We start from the raw sequence: 18,419 nt of genomic DNA on the forward strand, positions 1-18,419 counted from the left end.
ATGTAGCATGCTGACCAACCCTCGCTCAAACTTATCCAAAGCGATGATAAATATCAGAACAATAACAACGATAATTCCATACATGTTCGAAATTTATTAGATGGGGTAGTATTAACCTGTCAAATTAAGTGGTCCCATGTATCATCGTCGCCAACTCGTATTCTCCGTGAGTGTAACCCTTCCAAGGCATCCGGAATTAGTTGTTTACCATGATACACCACTTAGGATGTGACTTCAATGTAGACCTATCAAGCCAAGCTTGAACGGAATCTCAGAAAGCGATTGCTTTCCAGAGACAGCGCTCAATATCATGTAAAAATCTTCCCCGAAAGATGACAGCATATAATTATTATTGTGTATCAATAGCGAATTTTGACCAAAAGATTTTCAGCGATCTCTCCGTGCTGTCTCCTCGGGATTTGGGACGGGATCTGACAATCGATACGGGTTGATTATGAATTGTTGCATATGTCATAGCCTATTGATATCACCACCACCTCATTGTCCTGGCCGCCCATGTTCAATTGGTACTGACACCTATGAGGTAAAACTTTTAATTCGTTGAAAAGTATGTTTCATGGTGAATTTGCGATGGCAATTGATGGTACGTCGACTACCCCCGCACTTCTCTCTTTTATCCGCCTCCGCATGCGGGAATGTGCAACATTATGATGGGTTCATCACTTGGTAAGTAATCACACCGCATAAGTTGTAGAACCATGAAGTTTATGTCATTTGAAGAAATCAATTTAGAAGTGATCTCGTAGTTTAACAAGTAAAGCTTATATAGCACACCAATCTTCCACTGTTTGTTGATAATTAATTCTCTTTGGCGGTGTATTAAGGACCTCAAGTCATTCAACCAAAATGACTCAACCAAGCGCAGCCTGTTGCAAAGGTACTCCGATATCATTACATGGACCAGAATATAAACTCTCCGGCGAGTTTATTGACATTGACGGGACAAAATATTGTAAATTCCTCTCTTCCATGAAAGGAACTTGCTAAAAAATATTATACAGACGTCACTGGACCCGAGAATGCCACATCGGCCATTCTTTTAGTCTATGACATCTTCGGTTTTTGGACTCAGACGCTCCTAGGCGCTGATATTCTCGCCATCACCAAGACTTCATCATCTCCTCAAGGTATTAAAGTATTTGTACCCGATTTCTTTGGACCGGGCAATGAAGCAAACATTGCTTATTGGCCTGCGGATACGAACGATAAATGGGATTACATCTTCAAGGTATTTGAAGAGCAAGCTGAAAAGAAAAAGAACCTAAAGAAACTCTGGGATTTTATGAATGTATTGAAGAAAAGAGATGAAGTCAAGAATGTAAAGAGTTGGGGGGTTGCTGGATATTGTTGGGGCGCAAAGGTTCGTAGATTTCATTTCGGACGTTAATTGGGTGCATATAGTGATGATAAAGTCCTGACCATTATGAACAGATAGCGACAATGGCTTCGCAAGAAGGAACTGTCTTCAAGGCAGGAGCTCAAACACATCCATCTTTGGTAGATCCTGAAGATGCCAAATTGGTGACGATCCCACAAATTGTTCTACTTAGTAAGGATGAAAATAAAGAGGTCTGTGTCATTGTCTAAAAGATAATAGGATGAAGCTGATGAAACTCTGTAGCAATGTAAAGCATATGAGAACAATGTAAAGGTCGAAAAGTACTTTGAGGCTTTCAATGATCAAGTGCACGGCTGGATGTCTTCAATGTGAGTAGCTTGGCTTAAAAGCTTAGTATAACCTTTTGCTGACCAAAATTTCCTTCAAAGGGGCGACTTGGAGACCCCAAGGACTCGTGAAGAATACTATCGTGGATACAAATTATGGAGTAACTTTTTTGCAAAGTATCTATGAATTCTTGGGCAAGTCTATTGAAGGAATGGTTCAAGGGATTTCTTCTATGGCAACAGAAAAGAACCAATACTGATATGTATCTAAATATCTCTGAAAAAGTTAGATATTAGAGTTTCGAGAAGATCTGGTAGATCGTCGTCCGAGATTGCCATGTGATATGATTCACTTGAAACCAGCTTCCCCGCACTCGTCATGACATTAATCGCCACTTCACGTTTGAGCTTTCATTCGTTGGACATCACAATCAAGATTGCATTCAAATCATACGTACAGCCATAAGAGTAAGGTGCTTCTTGAATATGCAGAGGCAATGGACAAACGTACTGTTCGGCGAGACTGTCTTCAGTTTTTATAATAGCCCATCGAGCGTTCTAGAATATGAATCCATGGGGTTCATGGAAAATCTTGAGGGTGAATTCCCATCAGCAGAGGAACTGGCAAAGAGTGGACTTGGCGCAAAGAAGGGTAAACATTTGCAGGCATTTTGGAAGGCTCAGTGCGCCTTTCGAGGCCTTGATGTGAATGGTAGCGTAGACGAACTTGTCGATAGGCTTCGCACCAACGAGCATAAACCAGTTTTCCCAGAGCTAGTGAAAATGCAGAAGGATCTTAGACAAAAGGCAGCAGATGAGCTTGAGGGTGCATGGAGGAATAGGCTCACGGATAGCGAAAAGTCAGAAGAAGACGTGAAGCGGTTTCTGCGAGAAACATTCCCAATTAATTCGAACGAAGACAAAGCAGTTCTACTCAAGCTTCGACTCCGTCGTGATCGGAGAGGGCCGCGCAAAGGGCCGCGCAAACAATGGTTCAAACAGTTGCTCAGACAGTGGCGCAAAGAGCCGACTTTTGATAATTATATTCTTCCCCACGTCTCCGAATCTGGCCTTGATTATGAATACGTTCCTGGATCAAGATTCGAAGACCCACCGAATAAATGGCAAGACATTATGTTGATGGTTGTAGGCAGGAGTCGATCTACCATCAGTGAAAAGTAAAGGATATCGGCAGATCCGGACATATGGCAAAACAGAGAGCCGAGGAAGCACGGGCATCGAAGAAGCAAGAATGGCATGTTACAGGCGAATGGCACATCTCTTGCCCAGCTTTTGAGAAGAAATTCGAAGTAGAGGGGATGATGAAACTCACGATATATACTTCAACAACATCGAGCTGTTTGCAGATATTCTCAGAGTTTGATTTTGGCATAGTAGCAGGGGTCTTCCGTTTCGAGGAACAGTCCGCAAGTGAGCCCAGGACCGAAGCAGATAGTTCAACTATAGCGAAACTTCAAGTGGCACAGAACAACAGGCTAAACGAAATCCAAGCGGGGGGAAATGAGTTCGGGGCTAAGATATATAATACTGAGAATAAATTGGCCGAGAGAAGGGCTAAGAGAAAATTTGTAGAGCTCAAGAGGAACCAACACGAAGAGGTAAGCGAAAGTGAGAACGGAGATGAAAGTGAAAAGGAAAGCGAGATGGAGGATGACACCAATTATTGGCGTACCGATACAAATGTCGAACCCAGAAAAGTTCTTGAGAGAAACATTCCTGAAAGTCTTAGATTCCAAAACAGAAAACGCTGTTTTCATGACGATTGACTCATCAGCAGCTGAGATTCGAAAAGCTGCTCTGTCACTCGGTCTCGTTAACAAATCATTGGAAGTTTCAAAATTCGACGAGTCGCCACTCTAAAGAGACCTTTGCTCACTTATCCATATAGCCGTAGGAAGAACTGTACCGGCTGTCAAGGATAGACTTCAGGAGATACATCAGTCCGAGGTAAAGCAATACGAAAGGCCCGGGAAGCTATGAAAAATTCTCGAGACATTATTAGCGAAGCTCATGATGATGTAATCCGCGCATCAGACGAAAAAAACTGGGAAGTCACTGGAGATTGGCATATATCTTGCTTGGAGATGGAAAAGAGATAGTCTACTCCTCTCACACTTGGGATTTGTAGTCAAGAATCTGATGGTCAATGCCAACTGTTTGGCGAGTTTGATTTCGGTGGGGTATCAGTTCTATTTTGGTTTGAACAACGACTTCCAACTGTCGAGAAAAAGTCGGCTAGACTAGCTGATCCGAATGTCAAGCGAGAAAAGATCACCTTCGGGAAGGCTGAGAAAGAGAAGAAAAATGACAATGATAAGGATAATAAATGTGCAAGTCCCAACGCCAAACGTCTTGGGTACAAATTTACGGCGGAAGCATTCTCATTTCCCTCCCCAGAGAAGCCCTCTCTCCACAATCCAACGTGGAATTATCGATGGCGCGGGGAATATAAAATAGATAGCGAGCCGGTCCCAGGTCAATATCTCTGTTCGACTACTTTCAGTGAACCCTTGGGCACAACTTTAACTGGAACCTTCGGAGGCCACCTTTACAAAACTTGGAAGGAGGATATGGTCTTCACAGTTGTTAAGTTCGGTGTTGGAGGTGCGCCTTCTATTGATATCGAAAAGGAATGGCATAATAAACAAAACATAATATACGATAGTGATATACAGGACTAAAGGGTTGCATCGGGACGAAAGGCGATGAAATTTTTGAGAGCCTGATAAGAGAAGCATAAGGATTTATCACTGTAGAACTCAATTCAGATGATGCAGATGCAGAATAAGATAGAAGCAAAGCAAGCATGGGTTAATTTCGAGCCCGTAGCGACGGAGGAAAAGCCATCTCGATTCATTGATTTGGTAGTTGCATCTACGATCTAGATACAATATCACAACAACCTAAACTCTTCGATTCTCAAATATGTATCTTCGATGAAACATTATCACAGTACTGATCAAAATATATCGGTATTGCTATATTCTTGATGTAAAGAATTTATTCTCGTCGTAACAATCGATTTACCCTCGAAAATCCCCAACCTTGCCCCAAAGAAACACTGCAACAATTAACCTCTCAATGCGAGAGGAATATTTCATCACCTTCTCAGCCGCAAGCCCCATCTCCATCACGTTTCATCCCCTCGCAAACTTCCCGTCCCCTTGGCCCCCGAACCCTTCCCCAAATTCGGCCTAACAAAAAGCCATACACAATGGTCTCCAAAAAGGTCATTGTGGCACAGAAACCCACCACCATCAAATCCCATCCATTCATTACTCACAAACAAATTTCCATTGGCCACAAATCCCCCACGTTCTGCGCTGAATATGCAGTGTAGCTTGTCGATGTCGCACAGCTGGGCGCACAGGTCGTACAGGGGCGGGGAGGGATGAATGGGGATTTGCGTCACTTGCTTTCTTTCTTGATGATATATTGTATTACATATCTTCTGTATTTATTATCGTTTTGATTTATCCATATCTTTAAATTGAAGTCAAAATTCCGATCTTCTACGATTAATTAAATGCCTCGCACGCGCAGTCGTCATGCAACCCGCATATCCCGACGCAGTCCACCCCGCGAAACACATTCCGGGGTCGGTATTCGTCCAAATTTGAAGAAAAACGATGTTTGTGTCGGTTGTATAGTATGGCTTCCGTCCAAATTGGAAAGCGATGGAGATTTACTTTGTAATCGTGGGAAAACTTGTTGTAATGGAAAATGCTTGAATGATGAGGGGTATAATCATCCGGTGGTCATTTTGGAGCATGAGGGAGATATTTGTTCCGTTGCTATGGTAGAGATTCTCCTTTTTATTTGTTCAATGTTGTTACTTATGAGAAAGAAGGTGGATGTCGTTTAGAAGCTAACAGCATATCGTCCGCTAGATGACATCCAAACCCCGTCAAAAATACAACCAGAAATCACGCATCGCCATATCACAAACCCCTCAAGATCTAAAAACCCCAGATACCGATCTCGAAATAAAACTCTATCTCGAAGAGGGAAAAAAATTGAAACAACCATCCTTCATCGTCACTGAGCATATACACCCAATCCCCTTGTCAACGCTCCGTGCTTATGGCTTTAAGTCAAATTCTAGAGCTTTTGATAAAAGACTTTGTAAAACTAGTTATCTGGATTTGATTGGGATATTTGATATGGATAAGGATAGAGCGGAATGGATAGATACGGTGGTTGTGAAGGAGAAGGAAGGAAATGTAAATGCTGAAAGGAGAAGGGGACAAAAGGGACCGAGAGTTACATTCAGGGACCCATGGGAGGAAATCAGAGTGAATTCATCGGCTTCCAATCAAATCTCTGAAAGCACAAGACGACCTCTGGATCAGAGAAGTCTTTCCGAAGCAACCCGATCTACGGACTTCCCCCATCTTCCCCAAACAACTCCACAAATACACACTGTTCCCACAAACCCGTCACCAGGATGGTACACCTATAGCCGTGCAACTAGTCTCTCGAACGAACGTCAATCTCTCATCCAAAACTCTTATCCTATCCCCTCTCATCTTCCGCCCTCACCATCACCTTCTCCACCTTTGCCAACAGGAAATCAACAATACCATACTGATGTCTCATCTTGTCCTTCACGTCCAACTTACCACGTTGCGCTTCCGTCAGTGGACCGCTATGATCGTTCGCACTGGGATGCAAGGATACACAACAGTAATACTCGGACTCATGATTTGGAGGGAGGAAGATTCGATGGTAGGAGCGGGAATGGGAATGGGAATGGAGAAGAGGGTGGTTTGTTTGTGGTTGTATTTTTGGGATTGGTTGGGTTTGTTTGGTGGTTGTATGGGAAGTGATCTCTGAATAAGAGGTCAGACAACATGGTTGCTGAGGCAAATGCGACGATGCATTCAGATTTGGAAAGAAGTAATTGATTTAGCGAGGTGTTTTGAGGGGTATCCGTATATGAGGCGTTTGGGTTTGAATATTTATTGGAATTATTTTCTTTAGCGAAGCCGACTTATGAAGGGGGATGAAACGGTCCACGTTGAATAGTTCGAAGCATGGTATTGTATAGCATAGTTTCCCATGGGCTCATTTCTTGATACTAAAACAATATTTGAACCATATTACGATATGATTCAGGTAAATAAAGAGACCCCACGCCATGCAAAAAGTGTCCGCAAAAATATCGGTACAGTGAGTCTCTCACAGGCTTCAAACATAACAAGGCAGCGGCCTTGAAAACTCAATACATCAGCGGTCTTCGGAACAAAGAAATTTCGCTAATTTAAGAATCGAAATCACATCGCATGCCTTGGAGTTGAGACTTGATTCAGCCATACATCTTGGACTTCTTTGTGTACCTGCAGTGGCTAACAATTGTTTCAAAAGTTTCTTTCGTATATACAATAATGTATCATAATAGTATTGTGACAGTTTCTATATCGACAGCGCCATTGCATGTGTTGTTTTAGGACATTAATAGATTCCAAAGGAAGAATTTCTGGGTATATATAACCCACTCTGCGACTAGACTTTTGTCAGATTCCCAAAATATCTCCATTCAATCTCAGAGTTTTATGAATCTTCGATAGATATCGACTTCGCATCCTGTATATCTTTCGTTTCACGCCCATTCAGTCAAACGGAAGTTCAGGCCTCATATCTATTATTACCTATTCTGAATCACAGAAAATTCCTAGGTCATCACAATAGTGCTCAAACAAAACATGCCGAACACACCTCCCACAGCGAGAACAAAACCCGCGGTTGTCCTGGACATCGATCCTGGCTGTATTTTATGGCTCCCATTTCTCAAACACACCCCTCCTTTCCCTTGCGAGCAACACTCGCGTCTGTGTCAGCCTAAGTGTGAATTAAACAAAGGAGCATGCAATCACCCCATACTAGTCACCAACACTGAGTCTCACGGAAAGGAACTTAAAGTAACCTTTATCACAGTAATACTTCTCAACACGACCAAGCTCCATTGGATAACTGCTGACCCAAGAATAGATGACGAGTACACCCATGAGTGATGATGGCTATTCACATTATTCACCTATTGGACATACATTCGCGAATAACTTCATGTCCGAAGCTCGATCGAGGTACTGGTTGAAAGGAGGGCAAAATATGGAAAAACTTACCTATTTGCGCTTGTTCCACAGATACACAAAGATTATTACACAGGATCAACCATGTTTTTACGTATCTGGACAGCAAATAAATTCAAAAACTAGCGATCATTGTTTGGATGGAGCATCAATGACAAGATTGCGAGATAGATTGTCAAAACCACCTGCTCTTCCATGGCATTGCACACCGACGGCGGAAACAAATGGAGTTGCTAAAAGGCCCAGGGCAAGCTCAGAAGCAACTCATGATCGCAACTGAACTCGATCCTCGGGTATCGGCAAGGTCTTCAAAAAGATATGCTGCTAATTGTCAGTCCCAGTAAGTTTACAATATTCAAATTCCACTCATGCTTGAAAGCCCTGAATGGACGTTCGACTAATCGATGGCACATCGTCTTTCTCGTGATCATAATGAGCGCGTTCCTTGATAAGATGCTGTTTCGTTAATAGACGTGAGCGAGCATTAGTACGAGTAATTTTCCTTAGGGTAGTGTAGATGTGGTTGTGGTAGTTAAAGTTTGAAGGACCGAGTGATTTGAGAAGAACCCGCCGGGCGAGTTCATCTACAAGTCTTTGACTTGAAGCAAGCACAATTGAAATAGTATAAATATCTGGAGAGTTATACAGCTGAAAGTCGCGTCCCGATGTTTCTATTGTCTGTATGTGAGATCGTGGTGGCAGTTAGCTAGGAGTTTGTTGAACGTCTATCCGATTTATAGAAGAATCTTTTAATTATGTACGAGTATGAAAATCAAAAACAACATATAATTCATATTCTATTTCATAAACTGGAAGCATCATGATCCGTGCGCGCTAGCATTTTAGCGTTGCCGAGTATCACGTTATCTCACGCTAACTTTCGCTTAGTTTTCGATTTTCGCGCTAACGTTATACTTACTATCGGCTTCCTAACCTCAATTCCTAATCCTATACAACATTTTACCAATCGATCCCGCCGAGAACGGCTAACCTTGCTCTGGCATGGTCTTCTTGAAATCAAAACTTTCCTCCAACTGAGAATACCTACCTTTGCCTTGGCAAGGTTACATTCAATACATTCAATGTATGTTCACCTCTACCTTGTATTCATTATTCACATTGATTTCAGGTCAAGCTTGTCTGCCAAGCTTACCTAACTGACCAATAACTTTAACATTTCATTTGAAGTATAAGCTAATCATGCCTAGCAAGCTTTCCCTTCGAAAAATCAAAATGCCACCCAAGCTTCCACTCAAAGCTGAGCCTGCTGCCAAAGCCGTACCCGCTCCTAAAGCTGTCAAAAGAAAATCTCGCACGGTTGATGATGATTCCGTTGAATTTGAAAAAATTCAAACAAGAATTCAGGGATTTGCCACCTGATATAAGAAATGCAGTATTGGGGGATCCAGAGGTATGCATTTCTTTTGGGACTATTAAAATCACAATTGCTAATTGTTCTAGGTCATCAAGAGAATTACTAGCAAACTCGGAAAGGGAGCAGGAGGAGAAATCAAGACGGCTTTTGGCAAATTTAAGGATGGAAAATGGTTCCCCAAAGTTGAATCAGGAAGTCCCCCTACAAAGAAGAGAAGAAAGTCCAAGACGTCGGCGACTAAACAACGTACCAACAAATCTGAAGAAATCGTTATCGGCAGTGACAAGTCGTCGGAGGCAGATCCTGATTCCGATGAAGATATTCCGGAATTGACTGAAGATTATCTCCGTATCCGAGTGCAAAGATTTGGCTACCAAGGAGATGCTGATGCCTTTGTGAAGGAACTCCTCACGCAAGCCGAAAATGACGATACCTTTCAAGATTTGTCCGAGGAGGATTCGTGGGAAAAAATCGATAACCTCATACGTGAGACCCACGAAAGAAATGAAAACTTGGAGGAAAATGGCGAAGGATCTCTCCAACTCCAACCTCGCAAGCCTGAGGCAGACGTCACAAAGTGGTCGCTTGTTGTTCCGGACGAAGAAGAAGACATTGTTAAGGAAATCTCAAAGATGAGATTGGATCAGTATGACTGCGAAGATACGGTAGTTGCAAGATTGCTTGTTCTTCTATCCTGGACTGGAACTGAAATTATGGAATCTGCTACAAAGGCTGCAACTGCGTACTTGATCAACAAGATTAAATCTTTTCGGATTTCCGCACTTGTGCCCATCATAGTTCGAAAAATTCAAGCTCATCGTCCATTAAAGGTGAAGCCAACTGGATCAAAGTATGATGGAATCATTGATTTTTTGACCAAAGGAGAGCCCGAGATGATTCTGACAAGGCAACTCTTAGCATACTACTACATTCATCTTGAAGTGGAGAAATATTCTCAAAACGAGGATCAGCCAGTAACAAGTCGCAAAGGAAAAGGTGTTACTAAGAACAAAATTGCTAAAGGGTCGGCATATCTTCGTTTTGCCAGAACTTTCGCTGGTGAAGATACATGGAAGATTTTACCTGATGCTAAAAAAGTAAGTACTTCCTGCCTTGCAAGGTTACCCCAATTTCAAAGTAGTTGACTAATCACATGAATAGGATGAATTCGTGAAGAAATTCCAGCTATTCAAAGCCTACGGAAAGAAATTATCAGTTTTGGTTGACGCTTTCGGTGTTGGCATTTTATTATCTCTCAACGCAGAAGACACCGTCAAAGTTGGTAACTTGGCCGTCACCAAATGGTCTAGTGCGGTCCCAAAAGCACTCGTAGAGATGGCTCGTCGCTTTCCTGACGCTGAAGAGTTTAAGAAGATTAACGGAATCGTGTCGAGCATAGTACACCAATTGGTTACCGATGAGATTGATTCAAAGGAAGCGCTTGAGCCAGTTTTGAGTTACATTATGGAGAACCAACACAATCCAGTCTACAAGTCAATCGTGGACAGTTTGAATCCCAATCCAAAGTAACTCGCGCCGCCACCTCTCACCCCAAAAGGAGTTGATCACGAATCAAAGACAAAGGAACCCAGGAAGTAGTAGTCAACAGAAACTCAATATTAGAGTAAATTGATCAAAAGGATAATAGACCAATTCAATGTTTAATGCTCGGGTGGGGGGAGATAAAAGCGAGCGGGTGAAGGAAGGGATAGTTAATGCTTTTTAATACTTTGATTTAACGCATCGCAACGCGAGCAAAATCGTTCAAACCAATGAATTTAACTTTATTTCTCCGCTTTGTGCTTACTGTTGGTGATTTTTTGAACTTGTATGTGACATTGTCAGGCGAGGCTACCTGTTGAGGAATCTTCTCAAATGATTTAAAATGCTGTTTCAATTGAAGGGGGAGGAAGGTGCAACTTCCTCGGAGGGTTTTCCCTCAACTTCGCACTTTCCTCCCTTAGAAATCAACATGTAAACATACGATTTCTTCTCAGAGAAGAGATGAAAATGTTTTTACCATCATTGAAAGCGTCGCTCAAGATGAAACAGGTCAGCATTAAGAACTTCTTCGTTACGAATACTCGAATTGAAAATCAATCAACACAAAAGTCAACAACTACCTCAACGAGTGCTCTTTCAAGCACCTCCACCAAAAAAACATACCAGCTCGACATCTCAATCTCCCACATCAACAACCACTCAATCCAAACCGTAGAGTAAGAAGTCCACAATTTCATCTATAAGATCGCCAGATTGTTGTGCTAACTGCTATATAGTATTTGACAGATGGGGTCCGAACGGCTATTTCCTCAGAGACGAGGCCACTCAGACTCGTCAACAATACTAGACGGTACCGCGAGGCTCTATGCGGACGAGGCAAAAACAGGAACACTTGGATAGACGCAAGGAACTTAAGGGACAATGGACCGAGGAGAAAGGCAGAGAGAAAAGGACAAACGAGAGGTGCGGGACGCGAAGCCGGGAGTCAAGGGACACCAAGATCAGCTGCGTAGAGAAAAAAGAGCAACTGCCCGGAGTGGAAATTGGAAGCGAACAAGAAGAGAAGGGTTCGCGACGCCAGAAAGAAAAAGGAAAAGGGTGATGCGGAGGCTGCGGAACAGGCTGAGAATGGTTTCGTGAAAAATTGTCTAGGGAGATCGTAAGACTCTTCGTCTCCCTAGAGCTATCAAGGGTTGATAGTGAAAGGATAGATGATGATATCGAACAATTAAATAATGAATTGGTCAAAAATTTCGAAAGTCGAGAAGTATTACATCATTTCATACATCCACTGGTGATTCAAGGCACACGGTTGTACAACAAGTTGATATAGTGATATCAGAGCATGAGAGTGCAGTCCAACAATGTAAACTTTTGAATTTGTAAAAGCAATTGGAAGCTTGAGAATAGTTCAATGTTCCAATCAAATTCAACGTCTCAAATGTTTTGAATATTCTAATTGATTATGGGAAATTTGATAGTCTTCATTGTTGGACTATAGTCCAGACTATTGGACACTCTGGTAGGGAGCCACGAGAAGTTTCCTTCCATACCTAGATCTGCACTCCCACTCTCACACCCACCTGCAGACACAAAATCTCTAACAGCACGAGCGCCAGCCAGCTCATCCACAAGACATCTGATCCAAGTACGGTAGGTTCTTCACATTGTACATATGTAATTTAGAAACGCGTTTTGACCATGCCATCCACGATTTAAACTTCAATTCCCCCCAAGAAGCCAGCTGGACTTTAATCAAATTGGCCGATAGTAGAAATGCGGTATACTATTAAAGACAGGAAGTACGTAGTAGTAAACGAAAGAAAGGTTGAAAAATATGCGCTACCCCGGTTTTTATAATGCAAACTGTTGCAGGATAATACTATTTATCAAGACCTCCAAGATCGCAAAACGTTAATCGTCAAACCGCAATTGAATGGAGTTTCACCTCTAGAGTGTAAACTATACACCTTACCCTGCCCTCCACCATTTCACCGTCCACTCTCCAGATCAGATTATCCTTAGCAATTCTCCTTCACATCCCTTCACATTCTCTCGAAACCCTTCAAATCACCCCCTCATAGATCTAAATAGGATCACAAAAACCCCTCCAACCATCCACTCACAACATCCATCCCACCACCAACCTACACATTTCCACACTCCCTTCCACACCCTCAAATCCCGAAACCATCACCATCACCATCACCAACAGATGACAAAGCACCTGCCTGCCAGCAACTTCAATGGGCCCACAAAATCCCGATTGCAAATTGTCGCTGATCATACAAATGACCTCGCCGGGCGAAGTCATAACTAGATCTCTAATTTGAGAAATCTGCTTTAAAGATTGTGAACAGCACGAATAAAACATCAGTGTAAATATCAAATCCGAAAGAACATAGAATTGCAAATAACCTCGCCCAGCGAGGTTATCACGAAATCGATCTCCGACTTCAGAGATTTTTTTTAGAAAATTGTGAGCAGCAGCCTGAGACTTTAATACAAACACCAAATTCCAAAATATCCCGGAGAATAAATAACCTCGCCCAGCGAGGTCATCACCAGAACTTCGACTCCGCTCTTCGACTGTACTCTTCGACTCTATGCCTTCCCCTCCACCATGCAAGCAGATATTCAACCCCAGGTATCAAATTCAACACCATCCTATCATCTCCCCATCTCCCCATCTCACTACCTCACCATCCAACTCACACAATATACATATACACATACATACATACATACATACATCCTCGAAATCGTCTTCTCAAAAAAAAAAGTTCTTGTGCTCTGAGTCAAAGTCCATTGGGAAAAACATCAAGACAAAGAAAAAGAGATAAGTTTACAGACGAGAATTTCCCTAAATTTAATCGCCCTATAGTCATGCCCTGATGATAATAGCCGTTTAGGATAGCAATATAAACATCTGCTGCCCGGAGGTGAAGTAACATAACAGTAATGTGCTGATTCAATAGAGTCCAGGTAACTACTAAATAACCAAGGTAATTTCAACGTTCCTTTAACAAAACTCGAGACAGCACTAAAACATTGTATAAGCCCATGGCAAAGATTGGGTAGGATGAGACGGTGGACCTTATAAGGCACCAAAAGAAAAATTTGCTTTGAGTGTTGCTGAAGTTCGTTTCCTGTTTCTTTACTTATTTATGACAACGGTGATGACAAGATGGACAGAAAGGGAATAAAGGGACATCAGTGTCACATGAACATAATCATAATCACATCATGCGGGACAGAAACAAATTACTTTTGAAGTGCATTCTAGACGACTATGTTCTATGTATGATACCAGAACGCGGAAGAGCTAAACCATTACGCGTAAACCCAAACCCAATCATCTTATCGTAAACCGAGGAGGTAAAAGGAAATGGTGTTTTGCATCCTGGCCATAAATCATCGTGAACCCGAAACAAAGCAAAGATGGAGAAATTTTTTGTTTCATTCCCATCATTGCATTTATTTCTTTGCACCAGCCTTGACGGCAGCCTTGGTAACCTTACCGGCCTTTTCTTGCTTCTCCACAGATTTGATCACACCTACTGCCACTGTCTGTCTCATATCACGGACAGCGAAACGTCCGAGAGGTGGGTACTCAGTGAAGGCCTCAACACACATAGGCTTGGATGGAACCATCTTGACGATAGCAGCATCACCAGACTTGATGAATTTTGGAGAGTCTTCAATGGATTTACCGGTACGACGATCAATCTTTTGGAGGAGCTCAGAGAACTTGCAAGCAATGTGGGCAGTGTGGCAATCCAAGACTGGAGCGTAACCGGCACCGACTTGACCAGGGTGGTTAAGAACAATGACTTGAGCGTTGAAGGACTCAGCACCCTTAGGTGGGTCTTGCTTGGAGTCACCAGCAACGTTACCACGTCTAATTTCCTTAACGGAAACGTTCTTGACGTTGAAACCGACGTTGTCACCTGGAACACCCTCAACGAGTTGTTCGTGGTGCATCTCGACGGACTTGACTTCAGTGGTGACACCAGCTGGGGCGAAGGTAACGACCATACCGGCCTTGATGATACCGGTCTCAACACGACCGACTGGCACCGTTCCAATACCACCAATCTTGTAAACATCTTGGAGTGGGAGACGGAGGGGCTTGTCAGTTGGGCGGGAAGGTGGGTCGATAGCATCGATGGCCTCAAGAAGAGTCTTTCCGGTGGACTTGCCAGCCTTGGATTCCTTCTCCCAACCCTTGTACCATGGGCAGTTGGTGGAGTTGTCGATCATGTTATCACCGTTGAAACCGGAGATAGGAACGAAAGGAACGGTCTTTGGGTTGTATCCGACCTTCTTGATGAAGTTGGAGGTCTCCTTGATAATTTCTTGGTAACGATCCTCGGACCACTTGGTGGTGTCCATCTTGTTGATGGCAACAATGAGTTGCTTAACACCAAGGGTGTAGGCAAGAAGAGCGTGCTCACGGGTTTGACCATCCTTGGAGATACCAGCCTCGAACTCACCAGTACCAGCAGCAATGATGAGAACAGCGCAATCAGCTTGGGAAGTACCAGTAATCATGTTCTTGATGAAATCACGATGACCAGGGGCATCTGGAAAGGATGTTAGAAAATTGAAAGACAGAAGGCGAAGCAGTAAACAACGTACCAATGACAGTAACATAGTACTTAGGAGTCTCGAACTTCCAGAGAGCAATGTCGATGGTGATACCACGTTCACGCTCAGCCTTGAGCTTGTCCAAAACCCATGCGTACTTGAAGGAACCCTTTCCGAGTTCGGCAGCTTCCTATATGATTGTTAGATACTGTTGAAGGGGTATGTGATGGACGTTGATGTGGTCCAAACATGACATAATTTGGACGTGCCGCACTATGCCACTACTCGCAGATAATTCTTTCGTGCCAAACAAAAAAGTCCGAGCGCACGAATAAAATTCTGCAAGTGGTACAAGAAAAAATCTTTACCCCACCAAGAGGCACAGTGCGATAAGCTTGGGCATTGAGCACCCAGCCTGTACACGAACAAAGAATGCGTAGAAAGAAAGAATGCTCACCTTCTCGAACTTCTCGATGGTACGCTTGTCAATTCCTCCGCACTTGTAGATCAAGTGACCTGTATGTAATGTAAGTTGTTGTTCGTAAGATTCATAGATCGAGTTGGCAGATCTGCAGGCGGGTTTGCTTACCAGTGGTGGTGGACTTTCCGGAGTCGACGTGTCCGATGACAACGACGTTAATATGTGTCTTTTCCTTTCTGCAAAGAAGAAACAAATCAGTAAAGAGTTCATGAGGATATAGATCGAAGAACGAGAGATAATCCTGATGGAAAACTCTGATGGATTGAAAGACTTACCCCATTTTGAAGGTTGTGTTTGGTTATTTGTGGAAGTTTTGTCTTCTTAAATTGAATCTATTGAAAGAAGATAATATTAGTTGATCGATCTTCAAGAAGGTTGATGAAGAAGAAGAAGGAGAAGAAGAAGAGACCGATAGATGGACGGATGGAAAGAATTTAAACTTACTGCACAGGTATGATTACTTGAATCCAGGTATGTGCGACGAAGAAGGAAGAAGAAGAGTCTCGAGAGGATGGCGGGGTTTATAAAAAAAAAGTTCAAGTGTGCGGTAGGCTAAGCGATAGAATTTGAACGCTAGTTAGTGGGGTATAATCATGTGACTCCAATCAAAAGCACAATTTTCAGTCATTTACGGCGGTCTGACTGGTTCGGTGAATATTGAAAGTGGATTGATTTTAATCTACTAAATTCACTCTTTTAATTTATATCTACTGCATCACTACTGTATGACTAGACTACCTAGCTTACTAGGTATTGTATTATGATACTCGAGTAGCTCATGAAAATCATACAAAAAAATCAAAACCTTGAAAGTCAAATAAAGAGGTTCCCAGCAGAAAAAAAGTGAAAAAAGATTCAAAAACGGGCCACAAAATGAAAGTTTTGCACAAAGACAATGAGGTAAATGTGGCGATTGGGATCATTGGGCTCCCAGGATGGCTCAGGCTTACAAGTTACAAGACCATTTCGTTGCTCGAGTACATTAGGTTTTATCTTGACGATACGAAAACCAATCAGTTCCATTCAATTTTGCTCCTTCATGCATCCGAGTGGATTCATTGAAATCAATGTGGATTATTTGGCGGCAACGATCTTTACAAGCGGTTAGTGAATTGCTATCTTGATTGAATCCTTGACTCAAATTTTCATTCATTTTCATATCTTTGGTGGAGGGGCATCCAAATTTAGTGAGGGGCAATCTTGATATCATGCAACTTGATGCAAGAACGGTCTTCATGGCCTCAAGATTTGATCTATTTTGATGAAGTGTCACCGTGTTCTTACTACGAGTGGGTTTTGTTGCATCACCTGCATCCATTCACTTGCAAATTTTCATGGTACGTGAGGAGAAGTATGGAATATCAGTGGATAAATGGGAATTGAAACCGAAGATTATGATGTGAGTTTCGAAAAGAAAAAGAAAAAGTATTCATTCTCCCCACTTATCACCAATCAATCTTATATCTCTTGACATTTCCTGCACAACGAGGCTGGCGTCAGATTATTGAATGGAACTACATATTGCATCCTTGATACGGTGATGGATGTTTTATTTTTCTTTGGACGAACGGTCTGAATCAGTTTTGGAAGTCGAGTATCATCCAAACGCAGTCAAGTCGACGGTAAGCTTATTCGTTCTCTTCAAAGGTGTGCATTGAATGCTGCATTATCTCACAGCAAGCACGAGACAAGATGAAACGAACAAGAAGTGCTGTTTATTGGTGGGGCATGAGTCAAATTACTTACCCCTCAACCTCCCCAATTGTTATCACGATACATTATGAAAAGAACGGGGGAAGAAAACTTGAGGCTGGAAAGATATCCAGTTTTAGGATGAGCTGAACGACGGCAATTCGATGTTTTCTTAATGGATGAAAATGAACCGAATCCATCCACTCAACCCTTTCACTTGGGTGAGCGGGATCTTCCTTTTTACAGATGGGAGCAAAGGTGGGAAAACCAATGCACTTGAAGGTTACTCGGCAGATACAGTCCTGTGACGGTTTCCTCGAGATTCAAATCTCTCGACACAATGACTAGGGAGTAAGTCGACAGGTGAGAGAACACGAGATTAGAGAGATACTTCATATGGTGCTGAGCAGGTAAAGAACGATTTAACGAATTTACATGTGACTAAGACGAAAATGAAGCTACAACCTCAACACCCTCTAGACTGGTTCGGAAATATACAACCTTGACAGGTCTGTCCGATCAAATCATGATGCTTTCAAACACATCTAAGCGGAGCTCGAAATTGTTTGTACTCATCACGAGTCTGCGAACTCGCCATCGCGACTTTGGGTCTGATTGGGTCAACGTAAGTAAATTTGGGACTGCAGATGTACAGATTCCACAGCACTCAACAGAGGATGTTTTAATAAATAGATTTGGAAACAATCGATATGTGGGAAGGCGCAACGCGGAGAGGTGCCCGAGTTCGCGGACGACAGTTCAATGATGGAATTCTCATGAGCTGGGCGTTCGATCTCACCGTCGACGACCCGGATACAATAATAAGTCTGCAGCGAGCTATAGATTAGCTAATTCGAGCTTATGGAGATACCAAATCTTGGAAGGGTCGACAGATGACAATCTGACCACCTTATTATCGTGTCGAGCTTGAGGCTGACAGTTCATGCAATTTCTGGATGGGCTGGCAGATGAGCTTCTA

At 42.6% G+C, this 18,419-nt stretch overlaps 7 protein-coding genes across 7 annotated transcripts; 6 read left to right on the forward strand and 1 right to left on the reverse strand.

Annotated features, from left to right (window-relative positions):
- Positions 1–867: 867 nt before the first annotated feature.
- Positions 868–1,732, forward strand: EAE97_001980 (uncharacterized protein; the record flags this gene model as incomplete). The annotated part of the gene is made up of 4 exons (XM_038872491.1): positions 868–973; positions 1,023–1,381; positions 1,453–1,590; positions 1,643–1,732. The coding sequence occupies 4 exons, from the start codon at positions 868–870 to the stop codon at positions 1,730–1,732; spliced, it is 693 nt and encodes a 230-aa protein (XP_038737049.1).
- A 440-nt stretch (positions 1,733–2,172) lies between these two features.
- Positions 2,173–2,868, forward strand: EAE97_001981 (uncharacterized protein; the record flags this gene model as incomplete). Its single annotated transcript, XM_038872492.1, has 1 exon — positions 2,173–2,868. The coding sequence occupies one exon, from the start codon at positions 2,173–2,175 to the stop codon at positions 2,866–2,868; it is 696 nt and encodes a 231-aa protein (XP_038737050.1).
- Positions 2,869–2,891: 23 nt separating this feature from the next.
- Positions 2,892–4,388, forward strand: EAE97_001982 (uncharacterized protein; the record flags this gene model as incomplete). Its single annotated transcript, XM_038872493.1, has 3 exons — positions 2,892–3,375; positions 3,437–3,554; positions 3,836–4,388. The coding sequence occupies 3 exons, from the start codon at positions 2,892–2,894 to the stop codon at positions 4,386–4,388; spliced, it is 1,155 nt and encodes a 384-aa protein (XP_038737051.1).
- Positions 4,389–5,212: 824 nt separating this feature from the next.
- On the forward strand, positions 5,213–7,159 carry EAE97_001983 (uncharacterized protein). Its single transcript, XM_038872494.1, has 2 exons — positions 5,213–5,506; positions 5,598–7,159. Exons 1-2 carry the CDS (start codon positions 5,234–5,236, stop codon positions 6,534–6,536), a joined length of 1,212 nt encoding a protein of 403 aa, XP_038737052.1. The 5' UTR covers positions 5,213–5,233; the 3' UTR covers positions 6,537–7,159.
- Positions 7,160–9,032: 1,873 nt separating this feature from the next.
- EAE97_001984 (uncharacterized protein) lies at positions 9,033–10,704 on the forward strand (the record flags this gene model as incomplete). Its single annotated transcript, XM_038872495.1, has 3 exons — positions 9,033–9,077; positions 9,261–10,271; positions 10,336–10,704. 3 exons carry the CDS (start codon positions 9,033–9,035, stop codon positions 10,702–10,704), a joined length of 1,425 nt encoding a protein of 474 aa, XP_038737053.1.
- A 3,450-nt stretch (positions 10,705–14,154) lies between these two features.
- EAE97_001985 (translation elongation factor EF-1 alpha) lies at positions 14,155–16,028 on the reverse strand (the record flags this gene model as incomplete). The annotated part of the gene is made up of 5 exons (XM_038872496.1): positions 14,155–15,263; positions 15,319–15,457; positions 15,725–15,783; positions 15,857–15,924; positions 16,024–16,028. 5 exons carry the CDS (start codon positions 16,026–16,028, stop codon positions 14,155–14,157), a joined length of 1,380 nt encoding a protein of 459 aa, XP_038737054.1.
- A 1,752-nt stretch (positions 16,029–17,780) lies between these two features.
- Positions 17,781–18,288, forward strand: EAE97_001986 (uncharacterized protein; the record flags this gene model as incomplete). The annotated part of the gene is made up of 3 exons (XM_038872497.1): positions 17,781–17,791; positions 17,921–18,069; positions 18,134–18,288. The coding sequence occupies 3 exons, from the start codon at positions 17,781–17,783 to the stop codon at positions 18,286–18,288; spliced, it is 315 nt and encodes a 104-aa protein (XP_038737055.1).
- Positions 18,289–18,419: the final 131 nt, after the last annotated feature.

Source organism: Botrytis byssoidea (assembly GCF_014898295.1).
Source record: "Botrytis byssoidea strain MUCL 94 chromosome Unknown BBYS_003, whole genome shotgun sequence".
NCBI classification, from domain to species: Eukaryota; Fungi; Ascomycota; class Leotiomycetes; order Helotiales; family Sclerotiniaceae; genus Botrytis; species Botrytis byssoidea.